The following is a 25103-nucleotide window of genomic DNA, read 5'->3' as shown; positions in this document are numbered from 1 at the left end:
TAATTTAAAGCAGGAAAGAGAGATTATTATTGATCGGTTGAGTTCCATGTGACTAGGTGTCTTTCTGATGACACCACTAGCAGTCCTGTTGTCATGCACATTAGAATGCCCATCCTACTGACCCTGGATTCCAAATTCTTTGGCTTTTAAATTAAAGTTTGTGTTAATAGCTTACCTCAATAATTTTTATAATGTCCCGAGGGCCAACAATTTCAGAATCAAAGCGAACATGAGCTTTGGAAGTAGCCAGCACTACAGAAGCCTGCAGAATGCCTGGTGTATGGGCAAGTTTGGATTCGATGTTATGAACACACGAAGAACAGGTCATTCCTAGGATCTAAGCAGAATAACAAGTTAGGTGTCAGCATGAGAAACTACCTTATACTGCCAGACCACTGCAGAGAGTGGAAGTAAACAAGTAAAGTAAAACAGCCATTTGCTGTTTGAAGGGTGATTGAATAGCATACATGGGGTTGGGGTTAGGTAGAGATAGAAAGGAGGAATATAGCAGATATAGGTGTGTGGCTATGGAAGGGCAAAATGAAGGTATTCCCCCCCCCCATGAAATTTTCCTTCAGTCCCCTATTAGTAGCGTTGTTGAGAGAGAGACACTGAAAAACTTTTACACCTAAGGGTATGAAGCATTAAGTTACTGCAATGGTAGAAATTTGGGGACTAAAGGAAAATTGTACTGGCAAGGGCAGAACTCTTACCTGGGAGGACAATGTCCTCATTTTGCCCTCCCTGTCAAAGCTACACACCTGATCCACTGGCATAACCTTGCATAGCTTGTTAGAAGTCATGCTTTAAATATAGCTTCTCCATCCTGGCATTTTCCAAATGTATAGAGTCTCATCATCTCCAGTCAGCAGACTGTGGCATTTGTACACCAGGCTGGAGAAGACAACTTAAAACTCTCCAAAACCACTTTTCAAGGAGCCAACAACGAAATGAGTCACTTGTAGGGTCAACCAAAATATTTTATACCATTTTCTCATTCAGTTTTCTGTCAGCCCTGTGGCTTGTAATGCCAATATTCATGATTAACTTAATGGCAAGTCTGTATTAAAAATATTCCGCATTCAACATTTACACAAACAGATTCAATTTTCTAGCTCACTAATAAAATGTGTCAAATTTTTCTACCAATATTCCAATTTCTGGAATATTTTAATTTATTCTTAGTTCTTTATTTAATGTTTTAAAAGTGTTTTTACCTACTGTACATTGCCTTGGGGAACCTGATGGGTTGGAATGTGATAGATAGATAGATGATAGATAGATAGATAGATAGATAGATAGATAGATAGATAGATAGATAAGATAAGATAGATATGTTGACATGCTGAAATGTTGAATTGCTACAATTGGCTGGAAGAGGAATTGCAGGCCAACAGAATCTGGAGGGCATCATGTGTGAGAATGTTAGCATAGAAATCTACACCAGCTCATTTCAGGGCTGTGATGTTATCTTTTTTTCTGACAGCAATCGCATTAGTAAAGCTAATGGGAACATGCCAGTTTGAAAATGTTCAATATCACACTTCTTTTCAATCGTGTGAATGTGCTGTTCTGGTAATCCATGGTACCTTCTGCACTGGCCCCGTAATGCTACCTTTCATGCCTTTCAGAACATGTGTGCCTTTGCCGAGACTGCTTTTACTCCATTTCTTTCGCTTTTTAAATTTTTGCTGTAATTATGCATCAAAAACAAAAACAAAAGGCATAGAGCAAAAAAAAAAACACGCTTCATGTGAATAGCAAGGAGGAAAATCACACCCCCTTGTGTAACATGACTGCCATCAATTGTTACTATGCAGAAAGGACCTATCAAACCAGGAGGACTAATGGAATAGGAGCAATATTAGGAGCTTATTGATGAGTTTTCCTCATCAGTGAAAAGGTGTGTTACAGAAACAAAGAAAATGCAAAGCAGCAACTGAATAGACACAACACAGTTTGATAAGTTCTGGGCAAATATGCTAACATCTTGCTTTAATTCAAATGTACTGTCTTGTATGATAAAGTCTTTAGTCCCTCAGATGTCACAGTATTTTACAAATCTTCTTATTGCTACCAACAGATCCATCCAGAGAGAAAAGTGGAAAGAAATAGTAGAGTTAGAAATACTAAGCAGTTAGGTAAAGTTGAAACCATTCATAAAGATCGTTTGCCCATCCATCCCTTCCTTCGCTGGGGCAGTTCAGACTCTCATTTTATTTATTATTTATTTATTTCATTTCTATGCCGCCTTTCTCTCAGAAAGGGACCCTAGATGGCTCTCATGTGAATCATCATTACTTTGAACAAAAATGAAACTCCATTAATAAATACAGCATTCAAGCACTCTTTTGGAAGTCATCTACGTGAAAATACGATTTGGTGCGTAGATTAAATTAACCTCCAAACATGCACAGTTGTACAAAAAAAAATTAAAAAATCAACATAGCCCCAACCCAAGTTGTGCCACTAATGTTTGAAATTATTATTTAAATCCCCATAATTGCTGTTGGAATCTAAAATACAAAGTGTAGAAATTCCTATGAACCTGCAAATTACAGAATATAATTTTCAAACATGAAAATTCCTGTTTTATTTGTAAAATGTTAATTGTTTCACCGGTAAGATGATTTGCACAATGGATTAGTAATTGAATTTCTAGTTGGTCTTTGTCAGGATTAGCTGGGTGCGGCCATCTGACAAATGAGTATTTGTATTGTTATTATTATTATCATTATTGTAATATTTATATGTATTTTACTCCTTTTATGAGTTTTGCTACTGTATATAGTATTTTGTATGCTGTATTTTGTTGCTGGGCTGTGACCGTAATAAATATTTATCTATCACTAGTAAGATGACATGGATGCTATCTGAGAAAAAGAATGATTCCACCAGAGAAACATTGCATTTATGGTCTCCTTGATACTTACTGTAAGATCTACATTGCCATCTGCACCAGGATAATCGTCTATGACTGAGGCTCCAAAACCCAAGTTCTCAATCAACTGGATTATTTCAAGAGGCTGAATTCTGTCTGGTTTATATTTTACCTCAACTTTCCCTGCCATCAAGGCAACAAGCACAGAGACTATTCCTGTAAGAACAAGGCAGAATCAAACACAAAACTACATCATGAATCACTCAACAATCTGGATATAATAGAAGGACACTGTTCATCCCTTACTGTTAAGCAGTAGTTTTTATGATTCAACTCAATCTATAATTTTAGGTCCCTGAGATAGTAGCAGACCCCTCTGAAATCAGTGGCACTCACTTCCAAGGAGTTGTAGAGGCACCCAGTCTCTCCATCACAGGCAAGATATGTCACTGCTAAGTCATTGCAAGTTAGGCTATATTTACTCCAATAAATATAGCCCCATTCATGCAGTGCCTCATTTACATAATAGTCTTATAAATATAGTCTCCTTTATAAGTACTATATTCCAATAAATACAGCCTCATTTATGAATAACTCCCATAAATATAGCATTGTAGCATTTAAGACAGAGCTGTTCATGTCACTGCAAGTACCACATAAATAAAGTTATATTTATTCCAGAATAATTGAACCATCCCATTAAGCAGCAGATGCCACCACCTATTTCCCAGACCTAAAGAAGGCTGTCCAAACAACCAACAATAACTGTACATTCAAAGCATCCAAAGGAGAGATAAAAACATGTAGAGATGTTGACTATTTTACCATCTTCTTTTTGCAGGTTCTTCTCAATGCTTGATACACATGATGCACATGTCATCCCTGTGACCAGCATAAAACATCTTTCAGTTGTTCCAGCACTGGATGGTTTTGGAGAATCATCAGGCAATTTATTTTTCTGTGACCAGAAATCTTTGTGTGATAACTTCGGAGTAGCTTTGTTACTCAGGGCAGTAGAGACAATCACACTGGGCTCTTGATCTTCATCAGTAATTCTCCCAGTGGTGATGATGGCATCTTGAATAAGGACAAAGTGAATTAATACAAACAGCATGAGATCAGAAAATGCTAACTAAATGTTATTCAAAAGGAGATTTTAGAATTCCTTTCGAAAATCATATTAGCATCAAACTGGGGGTGGGTGGGTGGTGGTCTTTCAAACTTGAAGATATTTTAAGAGAGTTGCAAGGAAATATATCTAGAAGTCAAATTCCAAAAGGAAAAACTAGACACTTTGTTGCTGATCATACTAGTCCATTATTTTGGGTTGTCCCATTTGAAAACCACTTCATTCAGTTGTATTCATGAAGACAGCTGAATATTCGTGCTGTATATTGCAGCCCCACCACATTCACACTTTAATAGCATAACTTCCACTGTTTTCTTTTTCTCACTGTAAATTCTCAATAGTGAAAATGCAGTTCATAAATGCTGTTTGCCCCACTTCCTGTGCTGATTGTATATCCTTTAATTTTTTAAAACATGGTATGACACTATTACACTACTGCCCTAAACATAACAGCGCCCTTCATAACAATGACCTGCCATCCATGGATTTAACCAGGGGTAGGCAACCCTTTTGAGCCGGGGGCCGGGTAGCTGTCCCTCAGACAACTGGGGGGCCGAAGCCAAAAAATAAATAATTAAATAATTTTTAAAAAATTAAATAAATAAATAAACCGGGACAAAATTTTCAAATGGAGGGCACTTTTTAAATAAAAAATGGAGGACATGTGAAAAAAATTGCTGATTTTTTTTAAAAAATGTTAAGATAAATGCATGTTTCTGAGGCTTCTATAGACAATTGCCCCCCAAAGGCCCCGGCGGCAATTGGCGGCAGGACCGGGCTGGGGCCGGTCCCAAGGCCTTGCCGGGCCGCATCCGGCCCGCGGGCCGCAGGTTGCCTACCCCTGGATTTAACTATCTGCAGATGGCAAGCCCCTTTTTTTAAAATGGTAGCATGTGGATGTGGCTGCACTAGCAGACATGCGTGCTGTAAGCATGACTGGATTTTTCATAAATGTTGGTATGTGTGTAGTTCCCCCATGATTTAAAACTGACCTACTAGTTGGGTCTGCCATTATACCTAAGCGAGGAGACCAGGTAGGCAGCAAGACCCTATGAGGTCATCCTCACAAGACCTCTGGAAAACAACACTTTGGAAATTCCCCACAGGAAGGTTTGGGAGTTGCTAAATGGGAAAGCCATCACCTCCAAACGGAACACAATACAAAATGTTTGTTCATATTTGATGGGCCGGTGATCAGCTTAACGACTCGCCCATTCTCCTGCTTGCCCTCCCCAATTGTTGTCAGACCCAGCTCCACTGATAATACCATGCTACTCCCCGGCTTAACAATACCCAGGCAATCAAACACCTTTGTCTAGGCTTTGGCCAAGCCATTAAGCACCTTGCCAGAGGCTAGATTTTGCCTACAAGAACCCTCAGATTCCTTCCCACAGTGTACTAGTTTGAAGGCAAGGGGACACTCGGTCATTCTGGTCTAGTTACATCTCAGTCATTCCCTCTGCATCTCAACCTCCATCATCTCTTCACTGGATTCCCAAATTAGGGGGAGTAGCTAATACCCCAGAGGACAGGATCAAGATTCAAAATGACCTGAACAGACTAGAAAACTGGACCATAGCTAACAAAATGAAATTCAACACGGAGAAATGTAAGGTACTGCACTTAGGGCGGAAAAACGAAAAGCACAGATATAGGATGGGGGACACCTGGCTGAATGAAACTACGTGTGAAAGGGATCTAGGAGTCTAAGTAGACCACAAGTTGAACATGAGTCAACAGTGCGATGCGTCAGCTAACAAGGCAATGCGATTTTATGCTGCATCAATAGAAGTATAGTGTCTAGATCAAGGGAAGTCATAGTGCCACTATATTCTGCTCTGGTCAGGCCCCACCTGGAATATTGTGTCCAGTTCTGGGCGCCACAGTTCAAAAAGGACATTGAGAAACTGGAGCGTGTCCAAAGGAGGGCGACTAAAATGGTGAAGGGTCTGGAAACCTTGCCCTACGAGGAATGACTTAGGGAGCTGGGGATGTTTAGCCTGGAGAAGAGAAGGTTAAGAGGTGATATGATAGCCCTGTTTAAATACTGTATTTGAAGGGATGTCATATTGAGGAGGGAGGAAGCTTGTTTTCTGCTGCTCCAGAGACTAGGACCCGGAGCAATGGATGCAAACTGCAGGAAAAGAGATTCCACCTCAACATTAGGAGGAACTTCCTGAGAGTAAGGGCTGTTCGACAGTGGAACAAACTCCCCTGGAGTGTAGTGGAGTCTCCTTCCTTGGAGGTCTTCAAGCAGAGGCTGGATGGCCATCTGTCGGGGATGCTTTGATTGTGATTTCCTGCATGGCAGGCGTTGGACTGGATGGCCCTTGCGGTCTCTTTCAACTCTACAATTCTATGATTCCTGGAGAAGCCTACTGGAGTGAAGTATAGCCCTTAGTTCTGTCTCTCATCTATCCACAATTTCCCTCTTTTATTTCCTTAGTCTCGAGTGTGTGTGTATTGCTGTGCATGCTTTTCCTCTTTTAATAAAAATTAGACCTTAATTGAAGAAGCCTGTCTCTGCACTATTTCTTAGGGAATTATTTGGTCCCTCTGTAGACAGATCGGGAGTCAGTCTCGTGGGGTCCTTGTAACACCCCCTTTCAGCAATTTGGGCTAATTAAAAATTCCCCTAATTAGAAACGTCCTAATAATGCACTGGGCTGCCATTAAGAAAAACTGGATTTTGCTATCTCTGGGGGGTCTGGAACAGATCCTCCACAGATATGGAGGTCTGACTATAAAAATAATTTAATATATTTTTTTAATGTAACACTCTGGAGCGATAACACTATGCGCATGGTATGAGAGGAAAGCAGAGGAGAGATCTTTGGAAAATATCCTCCACGCAGTAAAGGTATCTGAATAGAGACTTCCAAAGGTTAACAGGTCAAGATTGCACTGTTATCTATAAAAGCAAATCATTTATTATTTTTAAAATTACAAAAAATCTAAAAAGAGCTTCAAAAACATAGAGCATAGAAGACAGAGTAGGAGGCACAGTTATATCTCTTGGGAAGTCTTATCTTCTCCGCCCAAGCACCAGAAGTAGTCCAAGCCTTCCCTGCTAGAAAGTTCCTTGGGAATCACCAAGGGAGGAACAACCAGACTATGCCTGTACCACACACACTATTCATTCTCACCATGAAACAGAATAAGGCATTCCCACTCAGACTGGTTATTGAACCACAGCAGGAAAGGCAGTAATTGATGGATTATTTCCAGCATGAAAAAAATTGAATTACAAAGAATCCACAGCACAACAATAATGGGAGAACCATAATATTGTGTGATAAGGCTGAAGCAACAGTGAGATTAATCCACTACTATAATAATATAACTGCATTGTTTGATAAGCACCTTAAATTACAAAAACTAAGAACAGGGGCAGTGCACTGACAGCTTTCACTCATTTAAAAGGTTGCCAGAAGGTTGTATCATTCATAGGTGATAGAGCAAGCCTGAAGATTTTATATTATTATAGGACTGGGTTGGACTCCCATTTCCTTTATCCTTAGCAAGCCTGGCCAATGGTGATACATGATGGTGATTTTACACCACACAACATTTAGAAAACCACAAGTTCTCTATCCCTGTACAACACATTGGTAGGTTTCTAGCAGGGGTGGACAATTGTGCAGCCTATTTAAAAGGAAGATGGCTGTTCCTAACACTTTGCCCTCTTTTTTTCTGGGATGGAGGAATCTGGATAGGCTGGGGACTTAAAACAAAACAAAACCCCAAAAGCAACTATGGGACTTTACATGGCCAAGGGTTATACAGTCAGTCCTTCTTATACATGGATTTTTTATACACGGATTCAAGCATACATGGTTTGAGAATGTTCAAAAAGAGTATAAATTTCAAATATCAAACCTTGATTTTCCATTTTTTAGAAGGGACACCATTTTGCTATGTCATTATATTTAATGGAACTTGAGCATACATGGTTTGTGTTATACACGGGGGATGTTGGAACCAAACCCCAGCGTATAATAAGGGTCCATTGTAGTTCGCACATTCTTACTTTACAGGGGGATCCTTCCATTTCAAGCCAGGCTATAAACATTCCAAGGCTTTTCCCAGCTGGTAGACAACAACAACCTATTGGTGTACCTCTGCTAGCATGGCATTTCCATTTGTTTTTATGCTAGGAGAATATGAAAAAAACATAAAATGCAAAGTCAAGTTTGATGTGCCCCAAACTAAGCACAAATCTTATACTAATAACTATTAACAGAGCAACTCATATTTGGCCAACAAAACATTCCTGCGGTCTCCAATGGCAATTAATCCCACAACTAAGATTCTACAACATTTACTTTTACATTGGAAGAACACGATCACTGCAAAAAGGATTAAATGCAGTGGAACTGGGAGACTGCCAGCAGCAGAGAAGTGGAAATTTGTCAGAATCCTATGCTTATTCAAAGGTTGCTCCTGCTCCACCCCTCTTTACCCTCCATTGCTTAACAATAAATCTGAGAGGAGGGGATGCAAAATACACTCCCTTTAAAATAAATAACATCTTCCAATTAATGCTGTCTCTCTTCCCCTAAAGGCACCAGATCCCATCTGATCTTGGAAACTAAGAAGGGTCAGCCTGGCTAGTACCTGGATGGGAGACCACCATCAAATACCAGGTGCTGCAGGCTATAGTTCAGAAGAAGGAACCGACAAAACCATATCTGAATACTCTGTGCCTGAGAAAAGCCTATACAATTTATGAAGTCACTATAAATTGACAGGCAATTTGAAGGTGCACACAAACACATTTCCTTCATCCTAGAGTCAGACCAAGCCTTAAGACAAAACACAACTGGTAACATAAATCACTGTTGCTTGATTTTATTACTCATGGATTTTTTAATGCTTGTGAAGTACTTGGAGGGGCATGTATAAGACATATTAAGTGAAAAAAATAAGTTAAAGTGGTATATTAAGTCTTATATATTTTATCCAAATAAATCAAGGTGTGTGGTAGGAGTCCATTCTAGAAAAGCAATAACAGAAATGTTTGGTAGTGGAGTGTTTTACATAAGCAAAACACCTAATAGCTTTGTTATTGTTGTTGTGTGCCTTCAAGTTCTTTCTGACATATGGCAGTCGTAAAGTGACCCTATCATAGGGTCTCTTGGTGAGATTTAGATAGAGCTTTCTTGGTGAGAATCAGAATTAGCATGTCAGTCACCTATGGCGACTAAAGAAGTGTCCTGAATTAAATGTTATGTTGATAGCTATTTAAAGAACAACCTATATTTGGCCACCAAAACATTCCTGCTGCTGACTTAAACATAAATTAATCCCTCAACTAAAAAATGAATGGGATGCCATTCACCATCACATGGTTACCAGATTATCAGAAAGCTTCAGCAGCAGTCTCATAGCAAAGGCATTTTGATCTCCAGACAGAAGTATTCTTCTCCAGAAACAAGTACAAGTTGTGTCTCCCTTATTCGAAATGCTTTGGACCAGAATGTTGTGGATTTCAGAGTTTTTTGGATTTTGGAATATTTCCATATACAGTGGGCCCTTGGTATCTGCTGGGGTTTGGCTCCAGCCCATGGATAGCAAATTCTGTGGATGCTCAAATCCCCTTATATACAATGGGGTAGTAAAATGGTGTCCCTCATATAAAATGGCAAAATCAAGATTCACTTTTTGGATTGTATGTATTTTAAAAATATTTTCAAGCCGTGGATGCTTGAATCTGTGGATAAAAAATCAGTGGATACAGAAGGCCAACTGTACTTAATGAAATATTTTGGAGCTGGGACCCAAGTCTAAATTACACTTTATACACACAGCCTGAAGGTAATATTATACACAATACAGTTAGACCTCAGTATCCACAGGCTTGCCATTCGTAGATCCGAGCATCCACCTATGGCAAGCCCTGTTGTCCTCAATGGCCATACCTACACGCAGCTGTGCTAGGTGCACACACATCACACTATCAATAGGGAGAATAGGACTTAAGGTCCTGCTTTTTTTGTATCGGGGGATCAGAATGGACCCCTCCCCCATGCATATGGAAGTCTAACTGTATTTTCAGTACTTTTGTGCATGAAATAAAGTCTGCGTACATTGAACCATCACAAAGCAAAGGTGTCACTATCTTTGCCACCCATGTAGACAATTATGGGTTTTAGAGTATTTCAGATTTTGGAATTCCAGATAAGGGAGATTCAAGCTGTAACAGTAAAAGTGGGATTAAACACTGCAACCACCCTTCCACTCTCTCAGTGGGGTACAAGTTCTACTCAGTACACTACACTTCACATTTAGGAAGGTATGTTTCTGGGTTGTTTCCTATCTATTGCATTCTGGATCTTAACAGAATCAGAACTAGCATGTCAGTCAGTCACCTATGGCAACTAAAGAGAATTTTTGCTCTTTGCAACCATAAACTACTGGTACTCTGGACTATGTCTGAACAAGCTGCCATGTAAGCTGTATAGTTTGCTGATCAATTTCTAGTACTGTTGATGGAGGTGATCAGATCCTTCCCGGTCACAAGACTCTATAACATAAAAGCTTTATCATACCTGAAAGGACTGAGGCATCAAATCCCATGTCTTCTATAGCAGCTCTCAGATCTTCAGAGTTGGTTATGACTGGATTGTAGGATATCGTTGCAGTCCCTTCAGTTAGAGACACAGAGATATGCAACACCCCTTTCCTTTGGGATATAGAGCTTTCAATGGATTTTACACAAGAATTGCATGTCATTCCATCAACCATAATAACAGTTGTGCTTGATTCACCTTGCATCTGTGCTGGGGGAGGGCTGCTAGACAGATAAGGGGATGCCGCATTTAAGATAAGTAGTCCATTATGGTCTTCCATGCCACTAAAGAAAGACACTTTAAAGTTACCAGGGGGAAGAGCTTGGATGGCTTGCTGCAATGTGGACAGAGTGATAAGGTTCTGGTCATACCAAACCGTGGCATTTTTCTGTTCCAAGGAAACCTTAATACATTGCACCCCCGGCATATCTGAGATTGAACTTTCAATTATGTTGACACAGGACTTGCAGTGCATCCCTTCCACACCCAGCACTGCAACACAAGTAGTGGTTGCATTGCCTTCTGATATATCTCTAACACCATCAAGCCCACCAGGTGTTCTTACATCCGTCTGCTTTAAGCATTCTGCATCAATCAAGTCAAGTTTCAAGCAGGTTTGCTTATGCTTGATAGTGCTTTTATATCCCAAGCTATTTATGTTATCCTTTAATTCTTCAGGGTTGATTACAAGTGGATAATAGGTGATGGTGGCTTCCTGGCTGCTGAGAGCCACTTTGACTTTCTTCACACCATGGAGTTTCCCAATCTTTTCTTCAACGGTGTTAACACAGGACTGGCAGGTCATACCTTCTATTTTCATCATAACCAAATCTTCTTTAGTGCCTTCTCCTGAACACTGTGTTGCATCTACAATACTGGCATCAAATCCCATGTCGTTGATTTCCTGGCAGATCTGATGGGGATTTATTTCCAGCCCCAAGTATTTTATAGCAGCATTTCCTTGCTCAAGGGACACCTTGATGTCAACAATTCCTTTCACCTTGGAAATTCTGCTCTCTATGGATTGTACGCAGGCTTGGCAAGTGATACCCAAGATATCAATGGTAAGAGTGCTCACTTGAGGAGGAAAAGCATGTGAATGCTCCAAGTCATTCTCAAAGCTAACGTTGTCAAAGGCAAACTGGTGCTTCATTGCTGATCCTGGTACAGCCTGAAGAAAAAAACAAAGCAAAAAACAATGTGCCTGTTTTGAAAATATATCACAGAATTGTACATAGCCAGAAATAATTTTAAAATGTGTAATGATTTCAGTACTGTAAACACAAATACACCAAGCATCAGTACAACTGATCTACCAAACTGGGACCATGCGTCTGATTGCTTCTGTCCCAGAAGGCTCTTTATTCTGCTCATTTGTGTTAGGCTGTTGGAGACTACTTTAAGTAGAGGAAAAATACAACACAGCATACTCTCCCAGTTTGGCTCCCATCCCATTGTTTCAGCTGCTTTTAAAATGTCCTAGCTTCTTTTTCATCAGCCCACTATATTCTTTGTCCACAGCTTACTCTAGCTGCTGCAAAATGAGTTCATTTGCACTCAGTTATCAGTACCAGGGAGAGAGTCTTGCCCTTCTCAGTAGGCTCAAGCAAAAGCAAGCTGTTGTAGCTTCTCCTAGTTCTGAAACAGAACATCCTGTGCTCTATAACTCCAAACTGTTTCTTGAGGTAAGCAAAACGAATAAACACACCTGTAAAGAGCAGAGGATGAGAAGAGTTTTGACCATTAAAGGGGGCTTTCCTTGATAGGATTCCCTTTGAATTACACCTCCCCGGAACTGTGCATGTGTCCTGGTTTTCTTCTGAGCAATGTTAAAGTGTAAGAACAAAGACTTTTGTGGAACTGAATGTTCACTCTCCTTGAACTCAAACTTTTTGTTAAACTCCTGAATATTAGCAAGGAAGAGGTACTGTATATATAGTACTCATGTATAGGTGCCCAAAAAACCTTAGCCACTGGTCAATGTAAGTACAGTGGAGCCTTACCTTACGTGGAGGATCTGTTCCGCCAACCCCACCCTACCCCCACCCCCCGTGTAAGGCGAAAACACATATGCTCAAGACCCATTGAATATAATGGGGCTCGGGCTCACAGTGCAAGAGAGAGAGCATGTGCCACGGGCATGCACACCATTCATTATTTTGCCATGCAGCTTCAGCGTAAACTGAAAGCTGCATATAGTGTGCCCGCGTATGGCGCAGGCACACTGCATTGTACCTTAACTCTTATTTTTTTAAAAAAACTGTTACTATCCCTTGGTAAACGGCACTGGAAGCACTGACCTCGCTCTTCTCTCTTATCCATCCATCCTTTAATGTGAGCACAAACAGTTATGCCTGCTGGAATTTTGTAAGTTCTTTGGCATTGTTTTCCTTTGCTTCATCTTTTAGCTTCTTTGTTATATGCCCCAAAGTTTTATCCTTGACTTATCCATGAGTCATATCAAAATCCATAATTTTGGCCCCAAAACCTGCCCTCGATTTATCCATCAGGTTGACTTATTGTTGAGTATATACGTTATTTACTTTCTGGTACCTGTACTGAAGCCCTAATGCAATGGGCCTCCTGGATGCCCAAGAGAACTTTTTTACGTGCACACCCTGTGTACTATGGGATTAACTGCAATTGACTTCACCAGGAAGACCTTTGGGGAAAACCGAGAAGTTCCAATAAATATGTTCTTCTTTCCTTTCCTCATTTGTGCCTCACTCTTTTTTGTACAGCCATCTCTAGATACAAAAAATTGTGAATTTACCAATTTGTCATATTCAACTCATTTGAAATGTGGTGCTGGAGGAGAGTTCTGTGAATACCATGGAATACCAAAAAGACCAATAGAAGGGGGCTAGTGGAATCAAGCCTGAACTCTCCCTAGAAGCTAAGATGACAAGACTGTCATACTTTGGCCATATCATGCGAAGACATGACTCAGTAGGAAAGACAAAATGTTTGGAAAGATAGAAAGCAGTTGGAAAAGAGGAAGACCATGTTACAGGTGGACAGATTCAATCAAGGAAGCCATGGCGGAGTTTGCAAGACTTTTCACAGGGCTGTGGATGACACTGTGACTTGGTGGTCACCATAAGTCATAGTAAATGATGGCAGTTAACAATAAAAAGTATCAGAGGAGTATTTACATGTTCATAAAAAGGTTTTTTACTGGGAAATACCAATTATTATCTCACAAGAGAACTTGCAGTCCCTTAGTGGACCAAAAAGGTGAGTTATGTTCATCATTTTATTAACATACAGCCTGACAAGCATTTGAGAAATTTAAAGTCTTATTAAAACTGAAACTGTCATTACAGTGAAAGGAGTTTCGTGTTTCTTTGAGCCAATCGACTTAGAAAGCATCTCTATTTATTAAATAAACAAATGAAAAGGGGAAGACAAAAGGGAAGAAATTGCTCTGCTATATATGTCCCAAGTACTAAAGTCACATTGATTTGAACTGAAATTTTACTATGCTCAGGAGTTGAAAATTAGAGTAACCGAAATGTATTGACTGGAGACCAGAGTTCAAGTCCCAGCTAGGCCATGAAACCCACTGGATGGCTTTGGATAAGTCCAACTCTCTCAGCCTCAAGGGAAGGAAAGGACAAACCTCCTCTGAACAAATCTTTCCAAGAAAATCCTATGATGGGTTCACCTTTGGGTTCCCATAAGTCGGAAATGACTTGATGGCACACAACAACAGCAACAAATGTTCACATTTATTGTTCCAAGAGACATTTTGGTATTTCTGAATGTGAAAGAAACTCCTTTCCTTGTGCCATCTCTGAAGTAAATGCCACTAAACTCAATGAGGCTTATTACCAAGTAACATCTTACTTCTTTCACCCACCAAGACCCACGAAGAGCAAGGCATGAATACTCTAAAACGTTTAATTTGTATTCCTCCATCCCATTTAAACTGACCTGTCTGTCACTGCTGTCCGGTACTCCTGGCAAGACACTGCAAGAAACATCCTTCTCTTTCTGAGACATACCATTTGTTTTCACAAGCGCTACCGATTTGCCATATTCACCACCTTCCAAACTGAATAGCGTATCAGAAGACTGATCCTTAGAAAAATGCACCAGAGTAATATTTTTATGCTGAGAAGTTGCCAGTGAAGACTGGCTTTTTCTCAAAGGCCCCTCTTTTTTCTTTTCCATCCCCTTAAGAAATTGATGGCACTGGAAAGCCTATTATTATTATTATTATTATTATTATTATTATTATTTCCAAAAAGGGGCAACTGAATTTGCCACTGCACAGCAGTTTCCTCTAACCAGTGCCTGCAACAATTTCAACACCAGCATAGTGAATGCTGCAAGGTTTGGATAGTTGAACTGACCCCTCCCTATCTTCTCCTGTAGCAGTAAGTAGGCTGTGTTTGCCAGTGTACATTTGCAAACAGGTTTAGGTATTTCCCACCAATTGTCAGCCTTGTACTCAGTGAGAAACCCCATCCAACACCATTCATCTTTGCACACGGTTCTCCAGTGTCCTCAGTCAAGGCTGCCTTTCACAAACTTGTCAGATATGGCCTGTATGAAGCAACCTTGGTGTATAATTAACTTCAACAGACAGGCTTTCATCTTGCTTCAACCACATGCATGTTCAAAAGCCGGGGGGGGGGGGTGTCTGTTTTTTAAATCAGATTTTAATTATACTTATTTACACACACACATTATTAAAACATGAGGAGAGCACTATACATACTGTGCAGATCTTTGCAATTTGACAGAGCTGCAAGGGGAGATGGGAGCTATAAACCGAGAAGAACAAACACAAAGCCAGTCTCCAGATCCAGAAGGAATTAACTGAAATGTTAGATCACCGGGTGAAAAGCCACCTTATAAACACAACTACCTATCGAGCCAAACTATTCTTAGGTTTTCCACTCTCCTTCTTCGCATTAGCAGTTTCGGCCTCAGGAATCTTCTGACCATAGGGGCACCAAAGAGATTGCCAGATTGAAAAATTGGAGAGGGTTCCTGTATTTTTAATGACAGTTGTTGTTGTGTGCCCTCACATCATTTTCAAATCATGGGGTTTTCTTGGCACGATTTGTTCAGAGGAGGGTTGCCCTAGCCTTCCCCTGTACTTGTGCAGAAAAGAAAGTTTAAGCAGGTGTTATTTGTTACCTGGCTGCATTGTTACCTGCTGAAATTTCCCGCTTCCACACAATCACTAAAGGTAAAGAACCATCTTCACTTTTCACCTAGAATGTAAAATCCTAAATAGTGGAGTTTATCAAACAAGGGAAATTGGAAGTATAATCCAATGGCAATCTGAATGCAATCATGTGGTTTAATGTTATTGCATGATAGACTACCACATGCAATTTCGGGCAATGGGAAGTCAGTCTGAATGCAATCATGGGGTTTCATATTATTGAGTGAGAGGTGATCACTTGCAATTTCGGGCAATGGCAAGCTATTTTCAGGCAATGGGAAGTCAGTTTGAACGCAATTCAAATTCATGTAAATTCGCTGAACTAGCGAATTCACATGAATGTGTTCTGGCCCCACTTTCTTTTCATTCGAAATTAAGAGAAATTCCTCCCGTGTGATAAACTCCTATGAGGCTATTTATCCCACTTACCGAGTTTAACACATGTTAGTTTACTTCACCAAGCAGACACAGTCTTGCTGCCCTTAGAAAGGGACTTGGCTGGTTTTCAATGAATTCCTGAATATGCATATTGCTGTCACTGCCAGCTGTCATCCAGCTTGCCAAAGTGGTGGTTTTTCCCTGTCCCATTAGTTCAGTGAACTTTCATTGTGCTTTCCCACCCTGGGACAGATTGCTCCCCCATGATCTCTCTTTTGGATAGTTCTAGTCAATGTCAAGGTGATCACTGCACTGCTGTACTGACCACAGTTGTCCAGGTAAGCACTGACTGCCAGTGAATGTCTTACATTCCTCTTCTCCAAGATGTAAGACATTCACTGACAGATGGTCCTTACCCACGTTGGCTTCCTTTGGAAGGTCATTGGATACTTATTGGCATTTTGTGGTATGTGAGTTTATTTACAAATATATGGACTGAACATACATGAAAATATGCAAGTTAATACTTTGCAAAAGCTAGACAATCCACTACTCACACTGCAAATCTCTCCGGGGTCTGCCAACGTGGTTAGCTTGTGTGTGTCTGTCTTCAAGTTGCCTGTTGATTTATGGTGACCCCATGAATTTCATAGGGTTTCCTTAGGCAAAGAATACAGTGGGCTCTTCGTATCCACTGGGGTTTGGTTCCAAGATTTCATGTGGATACCAAAACCCATGGATACTCAAGTTCAATTAAATACATTTCTATAGTAAAATGGTGTCCCTTATAGTAAATATATAGTAAATATACACAATCAAAATACTCCTCATTCTAATTAAATAGACTATAATCCGGCCACGTGTGATTTGGTGGAATTTGGTCTTTTTGCTTGGGAGGCGGGGATCCCTAAGCTCTGCTGGGAAAGGGTTCATGGTTTTTACCAGAGTATCTGTGAGTATCCCTGGGGATAAGCATTATCATAAGTGTGATCGTCTGTCCTCTTTGCATGGATTTGCATGGCTGCACATTTTCAGCTGAGGGAGGGCAAACAGATACAAATTTGCACTGGAAAGTGAAGACATGAAGCAAAAATCTGCAGCCATTCGCATAATACACTTACATGTAGAGTAGCCCTTCATCTCATTCCAATTGTAGTCTTTTTTCACATGAGCTCCTAGATTACAACATTTCAGCTGACAGGGGGAGGAAACCTTAGCCCTTCTCTGATTATTCTTTCATAACATTCCTCACCAGTAATCTATCAAGTAAGCAACTGGCCAGATATTTAGTTTCTACCGTAATATATTACCTATACTTGGCTATTTTACCCAACAAAGGATGTGCTTAGGCCAGACCCGTCCAACAGGTTTATTCCCCCCCCCCCAGCTCAGTAATGTATATTTGATTACACCAAGCCCCATCTGCCATTGTTTTTTCCCCATTCATCCAGTCTGGAGTACAGTATTTCGCTCTGCTTCGAATATCGTCATACTAAGTAGCATCGTGTCATCTACAAATATGGTTGCTTTCCTGCAAACCCCTGATTCCAAATCATTTATATCAAATCTGACTAGGTGTTTCATAAATTTAAAAAGTAAACTTTAAAAGCACATAAGTGAGACATGTAGGGCAATCTACAATAGTAGAGTGTGCTCCCCCCCCCCCCCGGTGCAGTTCAATCCTAACTCAATGGTAGATACTAACACCAGTACAAAAAATGCTGAACCCAGACCAATGTACTTAGGAGTTTATCACATGAAAGAGATCGGGAGTTTATCCCTTGAATATCCCAGAAAAAAAATGTGTAATTAAGAGTAATGATATACCACGTCATCGCACAAAACCCGCCATCAAAGTGGTCACAAAAAAGCATTAATGCACATCTTTTTATTTTCAGGATTTCAGTGATAATGCACTTCCAATATCACTTTATTTGTGCAATTGCATGTGATAATCATTCGTGCAATTACTTGCCATTTCCGCTTCATTTGCAGGATGCTTTAAATGCGCTTTAATCTCTCTTTAATGCCAAAATCAGCCCCAGTGTGATAAACTCCTTAGATTTGTTTCCAGTCTTTTGGAGAAAATATGTTCTGCTTCTCTACATATCAAGCCAGATTTTAAAGGGATGAATGGGTGGATGGGAATGTGATCACAGGGCAATTATACCACCTTCCCATCTTTTATGAAGCGATGCCATCTAACATTATTGTAGAATGTGGAAACATTTTGGTGATATAACTCACAGGATTCCAGACTGTCCTAAAATTCCAAGAGACCACCATAAAACATGGTTACGAATGGCAAGCTCTGTAATACTGACATAGAAAAGTATATTATATATGAAGATTAAAATCCATTTGGGTCATGTTTTTTCATGCAACCAGTCCGATACTGAAATATCTTACACACAAATGGCAAACAGATGTTTAAGCAGAAGCTTACAGTCTTTTTCAACCTCTCTTGGTCCTGCATTTAGCATAGACAAAGCCTGGCATGATCAAGCTATGACGCAGATAAAACAAAAGAGCAAAGCAATAATAAAACACTCAAATAAACATTTTACTCTTTCAACCACTGCCACTTACCAGGATTAAGAAAGGCTATCTTAAAACATTAATCGAATCCTCCAACAACCTTAAAAAAAAAGCAGCATCCAGCAGCATTACAAGCTTTCTGTGCTGCTAAAAAGCCTAGATGCGTCCTACAAACAACTCTGTAAAATAGGCAAGGTCAAAAAAGAGCGACTGATGCAAGGTTGCACATTAAAGATACCAAGCCATCACTTCTTGATCCATATCAGCTAACTATTAGAGATCCCACCCTGGCTCCTATACTAAACTAGAGAGGTAAAGAGCCATAAAATGGAAAAACAGGATAAATTATTTTATCAGTAATAAATCCCAGCCTTTTCCACAAACCAGAGAAAAGTGTGTTTCCAGAGAGACCTGGAGACAAGATCCATGTTTGTTCTGTCATAACTTCTGCTAGCCTAGCGGAACAAACAAAGGCTCCTCCGGATCTAAACTCTTGGATCTTCTCCCAGCAAAAACCTCTTTTAAAAATGTCCTGCCTGAACAAGAGAACTGTGATCTGAGTTTCATGCTCAAGAGCACAAATGAAGCAGAGGAGAGAGAATTGCTTAAGACTGCAACATAAAAGGGAACAGAGATCAAGTGCCTTTACTTGTTAGAGAAGGGTATGCAGAGGGAAGATGAGAAGCTTCTATTCTATCAAGCTCTTCTCCTGGAAATACTTAACAGGCAGAGTTACAAATCTAGGAGGCATTTTTCAATACCCAAATTCCTGTTTTTAGAGGGAACACACATTATGTAGCTTAGAATAAAACATTACTTTATATAAATTATGCTTGTTAAATAATTATTTCTTTGTTTTGACAGCACCACTAATACAATGTTTGCTTTTTTCCCTTAGGGATGTCTGTTCTGAAGCACTATGAATCAAGAACAGAAGAGAAGAACTGAGCTGACTATAGCCAGAATATCTTCTTGTTAATGGCATGTTTTTCACTGGTTTAAATATTATTGATAGCTTAACTATCTTGTTAACTTTTGCATCAATTGGTTGGGAAACTGGCTTCCCAGATGTTGTTGGGTTGTAATTCCCATGATCTACCAAAGGTCAGACAGAAGGTAGGAGGAAAAGAGGAAGACCACAAGCCAACTGACCTCCCTCAATTAGGGAGGTCACGGGTCTGAATCTACAAGACCTAAGCAGAGGATAAGGTGGCTTGGAGATGTCACATCCACTGGGTTGCCATGCGTCAAGGTTGACTCAAGGGCAGCTAACAGCAACCATGTTCCTTTGGTCATGTTGGGCTGCCAGCCCAAAAGTAACCAACAAAAATACATCCAGCTGTTTATAGCTGCGTGGAAATTTTGCCTCTCTCAATGCTTTCAGACCACAAATTCCATCATCTCTTATCTTGACCATCTTGAATGGGACTTCTGGAAGATGAAATTTAAAACATCTGGAGAGCCAAAGCTTTTTCACCCCTCTTTTTGAGAATTAAAACAGACGAATAAAACAACGGGTGGGACTTAAATCCTCCTGGGACTATGGAAGGCTGGCAGTTCAAAGACCGAGTGCTGCATGATGGGGTGAACTCCTGTCTCTAGTCCCAGGTCCTGCCAACCTAGCAGTTCAAAAGCATGCAAATACAAGTCGATAAATAGGTACCAGCGTTTGGTGCAGTCATGCTGGCCACATGACCAACAGAACAGTCCTCAGATAATGCTGGCTCTTTGGCTTAGTAACGGAGATGAGCACCACCTCCTATAGTCAGTTACGACTAGACATTCGTGTCAAGGGACTACCTTTACCATTACCTTACTATAGCTAAACCTAAGCATAAGGGAACTAAATCAAGTACATCTTAATATATTCTATGATTCAGAACATAAAAGTGGATTTTTTACAAGTCTGGAAACTTAAGGCTGATCAAGAAGTTCTGCAACATATGCACATGGATTCAGGTATTGGTGGCCATGGACAAATGCTACTTGTGTGTGTTCTTGAAACTTAGAGCGACTTAGAGCATAATTATGATGAAATTAACATCTGTCAAAAATGTGAGAGCTGATGGAAGTGGAGCAAGTAAATGGCACTTTAGTTGGTCATTAAGGGGATGGCAAAACTGAGGTAGTGTTATCCAGTTCAAACTAAATCTGCCCTAGGAGAGATCATTATTGTTGTTATTTTACTGTAGAACAGACTTCATTCTATATGCAAAGGCTGAAACTACTACCACCAAACAAACTTTGACAGAACAAAAATCGATTTTCTTTCAAATCTTCAGCTCACAAAATTGTGGAAAGGGGACCGAATGTTGTTGTTGTGTGCCTTCAAGTCATTTCTGGCTTATGGCAATCCTATCATGGGGTTTTCTTAGCAAAATTTGTGCAGAGGATTTACCTTTGCCTTCCTCTGAGGTTGAGAGACTGCAACTTGCCCAAAGTCACTCCTTGCAGCGTGAGGATTTGAACCCTGATCTCCAGAGTCATAGTCCAACACTCAAACCACTAGATCACTCTGGCTTTGTGGACAAAATGTACAGTATTTATGAGTAAAAACATGCAGATGTGATGCTGATAAGAAAGAGATGCCCTGGATTAAAACGCCCTACAACCATCTTGGCTGTCATGCCTCATTCTAGCAAATTTATTCTACATTCATTCATGCTTACATATTTGTAGAAGAGAAACAGCACTCTGTCCTTTTCCTAATCTCCAATAGTATAATCACGTCATTGTATAAAAACACACTGAGAGACATCAGCAAGGTATGTTTGCACTTGGCAATAATGTTCATCAAGGAGACTTGGGTTCATATCTCATTCAGCCATGAAGTTTAGGACATTATTCTGAAGTACTCTCCTTCAACCTAAACTACCTCACAAGGCCTTTACAATAAAGGACAAGTTTAATAATTCCATCACTTCTAACAGATGTTTTTGGAGGAAAGGAAGAATACATATGATTTAAAATGGGATATTTTCACATTTCACATTTTCACATGGCATATTTTCAAATTCCACTCATTTTTACAAAATTGATCTCATTTTCATTCTGTTCTCTTTGTCCAATCTAATATGACACATATAAGAAATTAATGTGTTTTCATTATGTTAACTACATTATGAAACAATTATTCCCTTAGCTTTTTAGTTACCCATCTTTTATGAACATAATTATTATAAACATAATCCTCAACATTCAGCATTCCTGAAATAGCTCCATTATCTTTTTAACCCAGACTTGCAATCCAATCCTCTGCATATTTACTGAGACGTAAATCCCACTAGCTTCGTAAAACATTGCAAAACACACACTCACTGACACACAGGATTACAATATCAATGCTTAGATACCACAGCTTAATCAGTATGCCAGGAAATATAGATTCTACTTTATAAGATATCTAACCACGTGCAGTATATAAATATTGACACTTACTGTGTACGTTAATAATCTCACGCTTCTTTTGTCAAATACAATTCTATGCATTCTGGAAACTAAAAGTTCACTCTCCTATAGTTCTAAAGTTGCCAGAACTGCATCATGCATACCATGAGAAAAAGCCAAAAGGCAATGACCACTCAGGAATTAAAGGCCACATGATGGTCATATGAATGTACTTGTCCCCAATTAATCTAATTTATTACTTACCAAGAGCTTTATTGCATGAAATTAGCTGCATATGTTTTGCCCAGGAAGCACAAGTGATTAAAATGCATGTTTTCTTTGTTCCACATACTAAGCAGACTCCCTCAAGCTTCCTGTCTGCTTACCCCCGTCCTTTGACCCTTTAAAATGCAAGGTCTTCTTGAGCAAATGCAAACTATTGCTGCCTGATGTTTCAAAGAAGTACATTTGCTGTACTAAGATTTTTCTCTCTCCTTTTTCCTCTGGTTTAGAATATGGACTGGTTCAAACTGCCATAATTACTAGTGCTGCTAGCCAGTAGCCACTAAAACCAGGCAACTAAGAATCAATGAGCACATGTACACAAGCCTGTTGTATTTGTGTGCTTATTATAAAGCACATTATAGGACCGTGGAATGTGAGAAGCATTAATCAGGGGAAGCTACACATAGTAAAACAAGAAATGAAATGTATAACAATTACAGTACTTGGAGTGGGTGAGCTACAATGGATATTCTGCATCAGAGAATTGCACAGTGTTTTACTGTGGAAATTAAAATCAAAGAAGAAATGGGGTGGCATTAATAGTGAGGAGAGATGTAACAAAAGGGATAGAATGCATAGTCTAACTAAATGATATCAATAAGACTTCAAGGAAACCCAGAAATATAAGTTTATGCTCCAGCTATTGAGGCAGAAGAAGAAGAAATTGAAAAATACTATTCTGGAGTCCAAGAAGAAATTGATCAAGCACCCAAGAAGGACTTGTTGTTAATCATGGGCATCTAAGAATGCAAGACATGGAAACAGGAGTATCAAAGGAAAATCTGTAGGAAAATCTGGCCTAGGATCAAGAAATGAAGCAGCTTCAAGCCACCAAAGAAACACCTGTATACATCGACATCACCTGATGGTGATATAAATAAAATAGGCTACATAACAAGAAGCAAAGAATGGATGCAAAAACAAGACCAGGAGCAGATTGTGGCACATCTCCGCGGTGATGCAATACAGGATCGATGTCCCATTATGTTTCATGTGACCAATCTCTCCGAGGCATTTAAATCCTTTCTGGCATTCAGACATGTGCCACTTCGCTTCAACATGGAGGCACCTCCATCCCCACGATCCGGATCAATTCGGTAGATTACTCACACTACCGAAGATCTGGATCGCTCCGGACCTTAAAAAAAGACACACTTAAGGACCCAGTGTCAAGTACATTTGGTTAAGTGGGTTTTTGTGCCCCCTCTGCAAACAGTGCTGGGTGCATTTGGGACCAATGGGAATGTCATAGAAATAACCCAGTTTCAGTAACCTGCTTTGATCTCTTTGGAAAGCGGGCTATAAATAAACAGCATTATTATTATTATTATTATTATTATTTCCATAGTGTCAATGGGGCCTAAGGATCTTTTTGGCCACATCTACACTACAGAAATAATGCAGTTTGACACCACTTTAATTTCCATGCCTCAGTGCTACGAGATTATGGGAATTGTAGTTTGTTGTGGCACGATAACTCTCTGACAAAGACGGCTAAATAGCTCTGAAAACTACATTTTCCAGAATTCCATAGAATAGAGCCATGTCAGTTAAAGTGGTGTCAAACCGGATTATTTCTGCAGCATTTGTCTTCAAAACCCTCTATAGCAGTGGTTCCCAACCTTCCTAATGCCGCAACCCTTTAATACAGTTCCTCATGTTGTGGTGACCCAAACCCATGAAATTATTTTCGTTGCTACTTCATAACTATAATTAAATAGGTGTTTTCCAATGGTCTTAGGCGACCCCCATGAAAGGGTCATTCGACCCCCAAAGGAGTCCCGACCCACAGGTTGGGAACCACTGCTCTATAGTCTTGCCTCTTGCTGTCTCATTTATATCTTGAAACATCCAATTCTACCTCCCTTAGCTGTCTGAAAACCTGTTTGTACAGCCCTTCTGCCCTTTCTTGCTGCTCTTCCTTTCCATAGGAACTAATTCCTTCCCTCTTGTCAAGACATTCCTCAAAATTCAACTACTATCCTAAGTATGTGAAATGGAAATAGTTTAATATCCCCCCCTTGTTTACTTTTCCCTTCAGTCCTGAGTCCTGACACTCTTTCCCCCATTGTTTCCCTATATTATTTCAGGCTGCAAAATTTCCCTTGAGATAGGGACTTTTCAAACTGTATCTTTGCAATCTTTGCAATTAATCACAATACTCATAATTTAGAATTTATATTCAAACGCATTAAAAATAAATTTAATTTGCAACTTCCAAGCTAAATATTAAATAAAGTATCCAGACATAACAAACCTCGACCATTGTATTATCTTCTCCTTTTGTTGGCAATCAAGAGATGAACATAGAGTACTCTGTGGTGTAGTATTTTCCCTTCTCCAGTCCAGACTAAGAGCACAGTACATCAGCCAGCAATAGCCTTTAGTGTCTGTCCTGTTCCACTGGCATAACAAAAGGCGTTTTATCACCTCCTCTCTCTAATTATCCCCTCCTTTATTTATAGGAGAAGCTAGTATTTTTCCTTGATTTCCCTGGAAGCTATTTGCTCTTACTCAAATGCCTAAGAGGCCTCAGACATCCCTGAGGAAGACTCACTAAGTGGGAGCAGGATTTGTATGTCAACAGGTATGTTTTAAAGCCCACTGGTCCTCAAAGCAGCTAACTCACCAGGATGGACAATTTAAAAATGTACTGAGATTATATATAAACAATCAGCCAACAGAAATGCACTCAAAACTACAAAATATTTTTGATGTTCAATATATTACCCTCTGCCTAAACTGCAAAGG

The 25103-nt window shown here is 39.8% G+C and overlaps 1 protein-coding gene across 2 annotated transcripts in view; it reads right to left on the bottom strand.

The window, feature by feature from the left end:
- Positions 1–14811, bottom strand: part of ATP7B (ATPase copper transporting beta) — a 37201-nt gene extending 22390 nt beyond the window's left edge. Inside the window, exons 1-5 of one of the 2 annotated variants that reach the window (XM_089477629.1) lie at positions 14519–14811; positions 10562–11753; positions 3707–3958; positions 2934–3097; positions 176–337 (exon numbers count right to left, since the gene is read on the bottom strand). In XM_089477629.1, coding sequence (XP_089333755.1) covers positions 176–337; positions 2934–3097; positions 3707–3958; positions 10562–11753; positions 14519–14758 — 2010 coding nt within the window. In that variant the 5' untranslated portion in view covers positions 14759–14811. Of the gene's footprint in view, positions 1–175; positions 338–2933; positions 3098–3706; positions 3959–10561; positions 11754–14518 lie in introns of those variants that run through there. The other variant, XM_089477628.1, reaches the window with a different exon arrangement.
- Between the last annotated feature and the right edge of the window lie 10292 nt (positions 14812–25103).

Source organism: Sceloporus occidentalis, unplaced genomic scaffold, assembly GCF_023333645.1.
Source record: "Sceloporus occidentalis isolate IW3139 unplaced genomic scaffold, rSceOcc1.0.p SCAF_12, whole genome shotgun sequence".
NCBI classification, from domain to species: domain Eukaryota; kingdom Metazoa; phylum Chordata; class Lepidosauria; order Squamata; family Phrynosomatidae; genus Sceloporus; species Sceloporus occidentalis.
The sequence above is the reverse complement of the archived record's forward strand: the minus strand, read 5'-3'. Positions and strand labels throughout refer to the sequence as shown.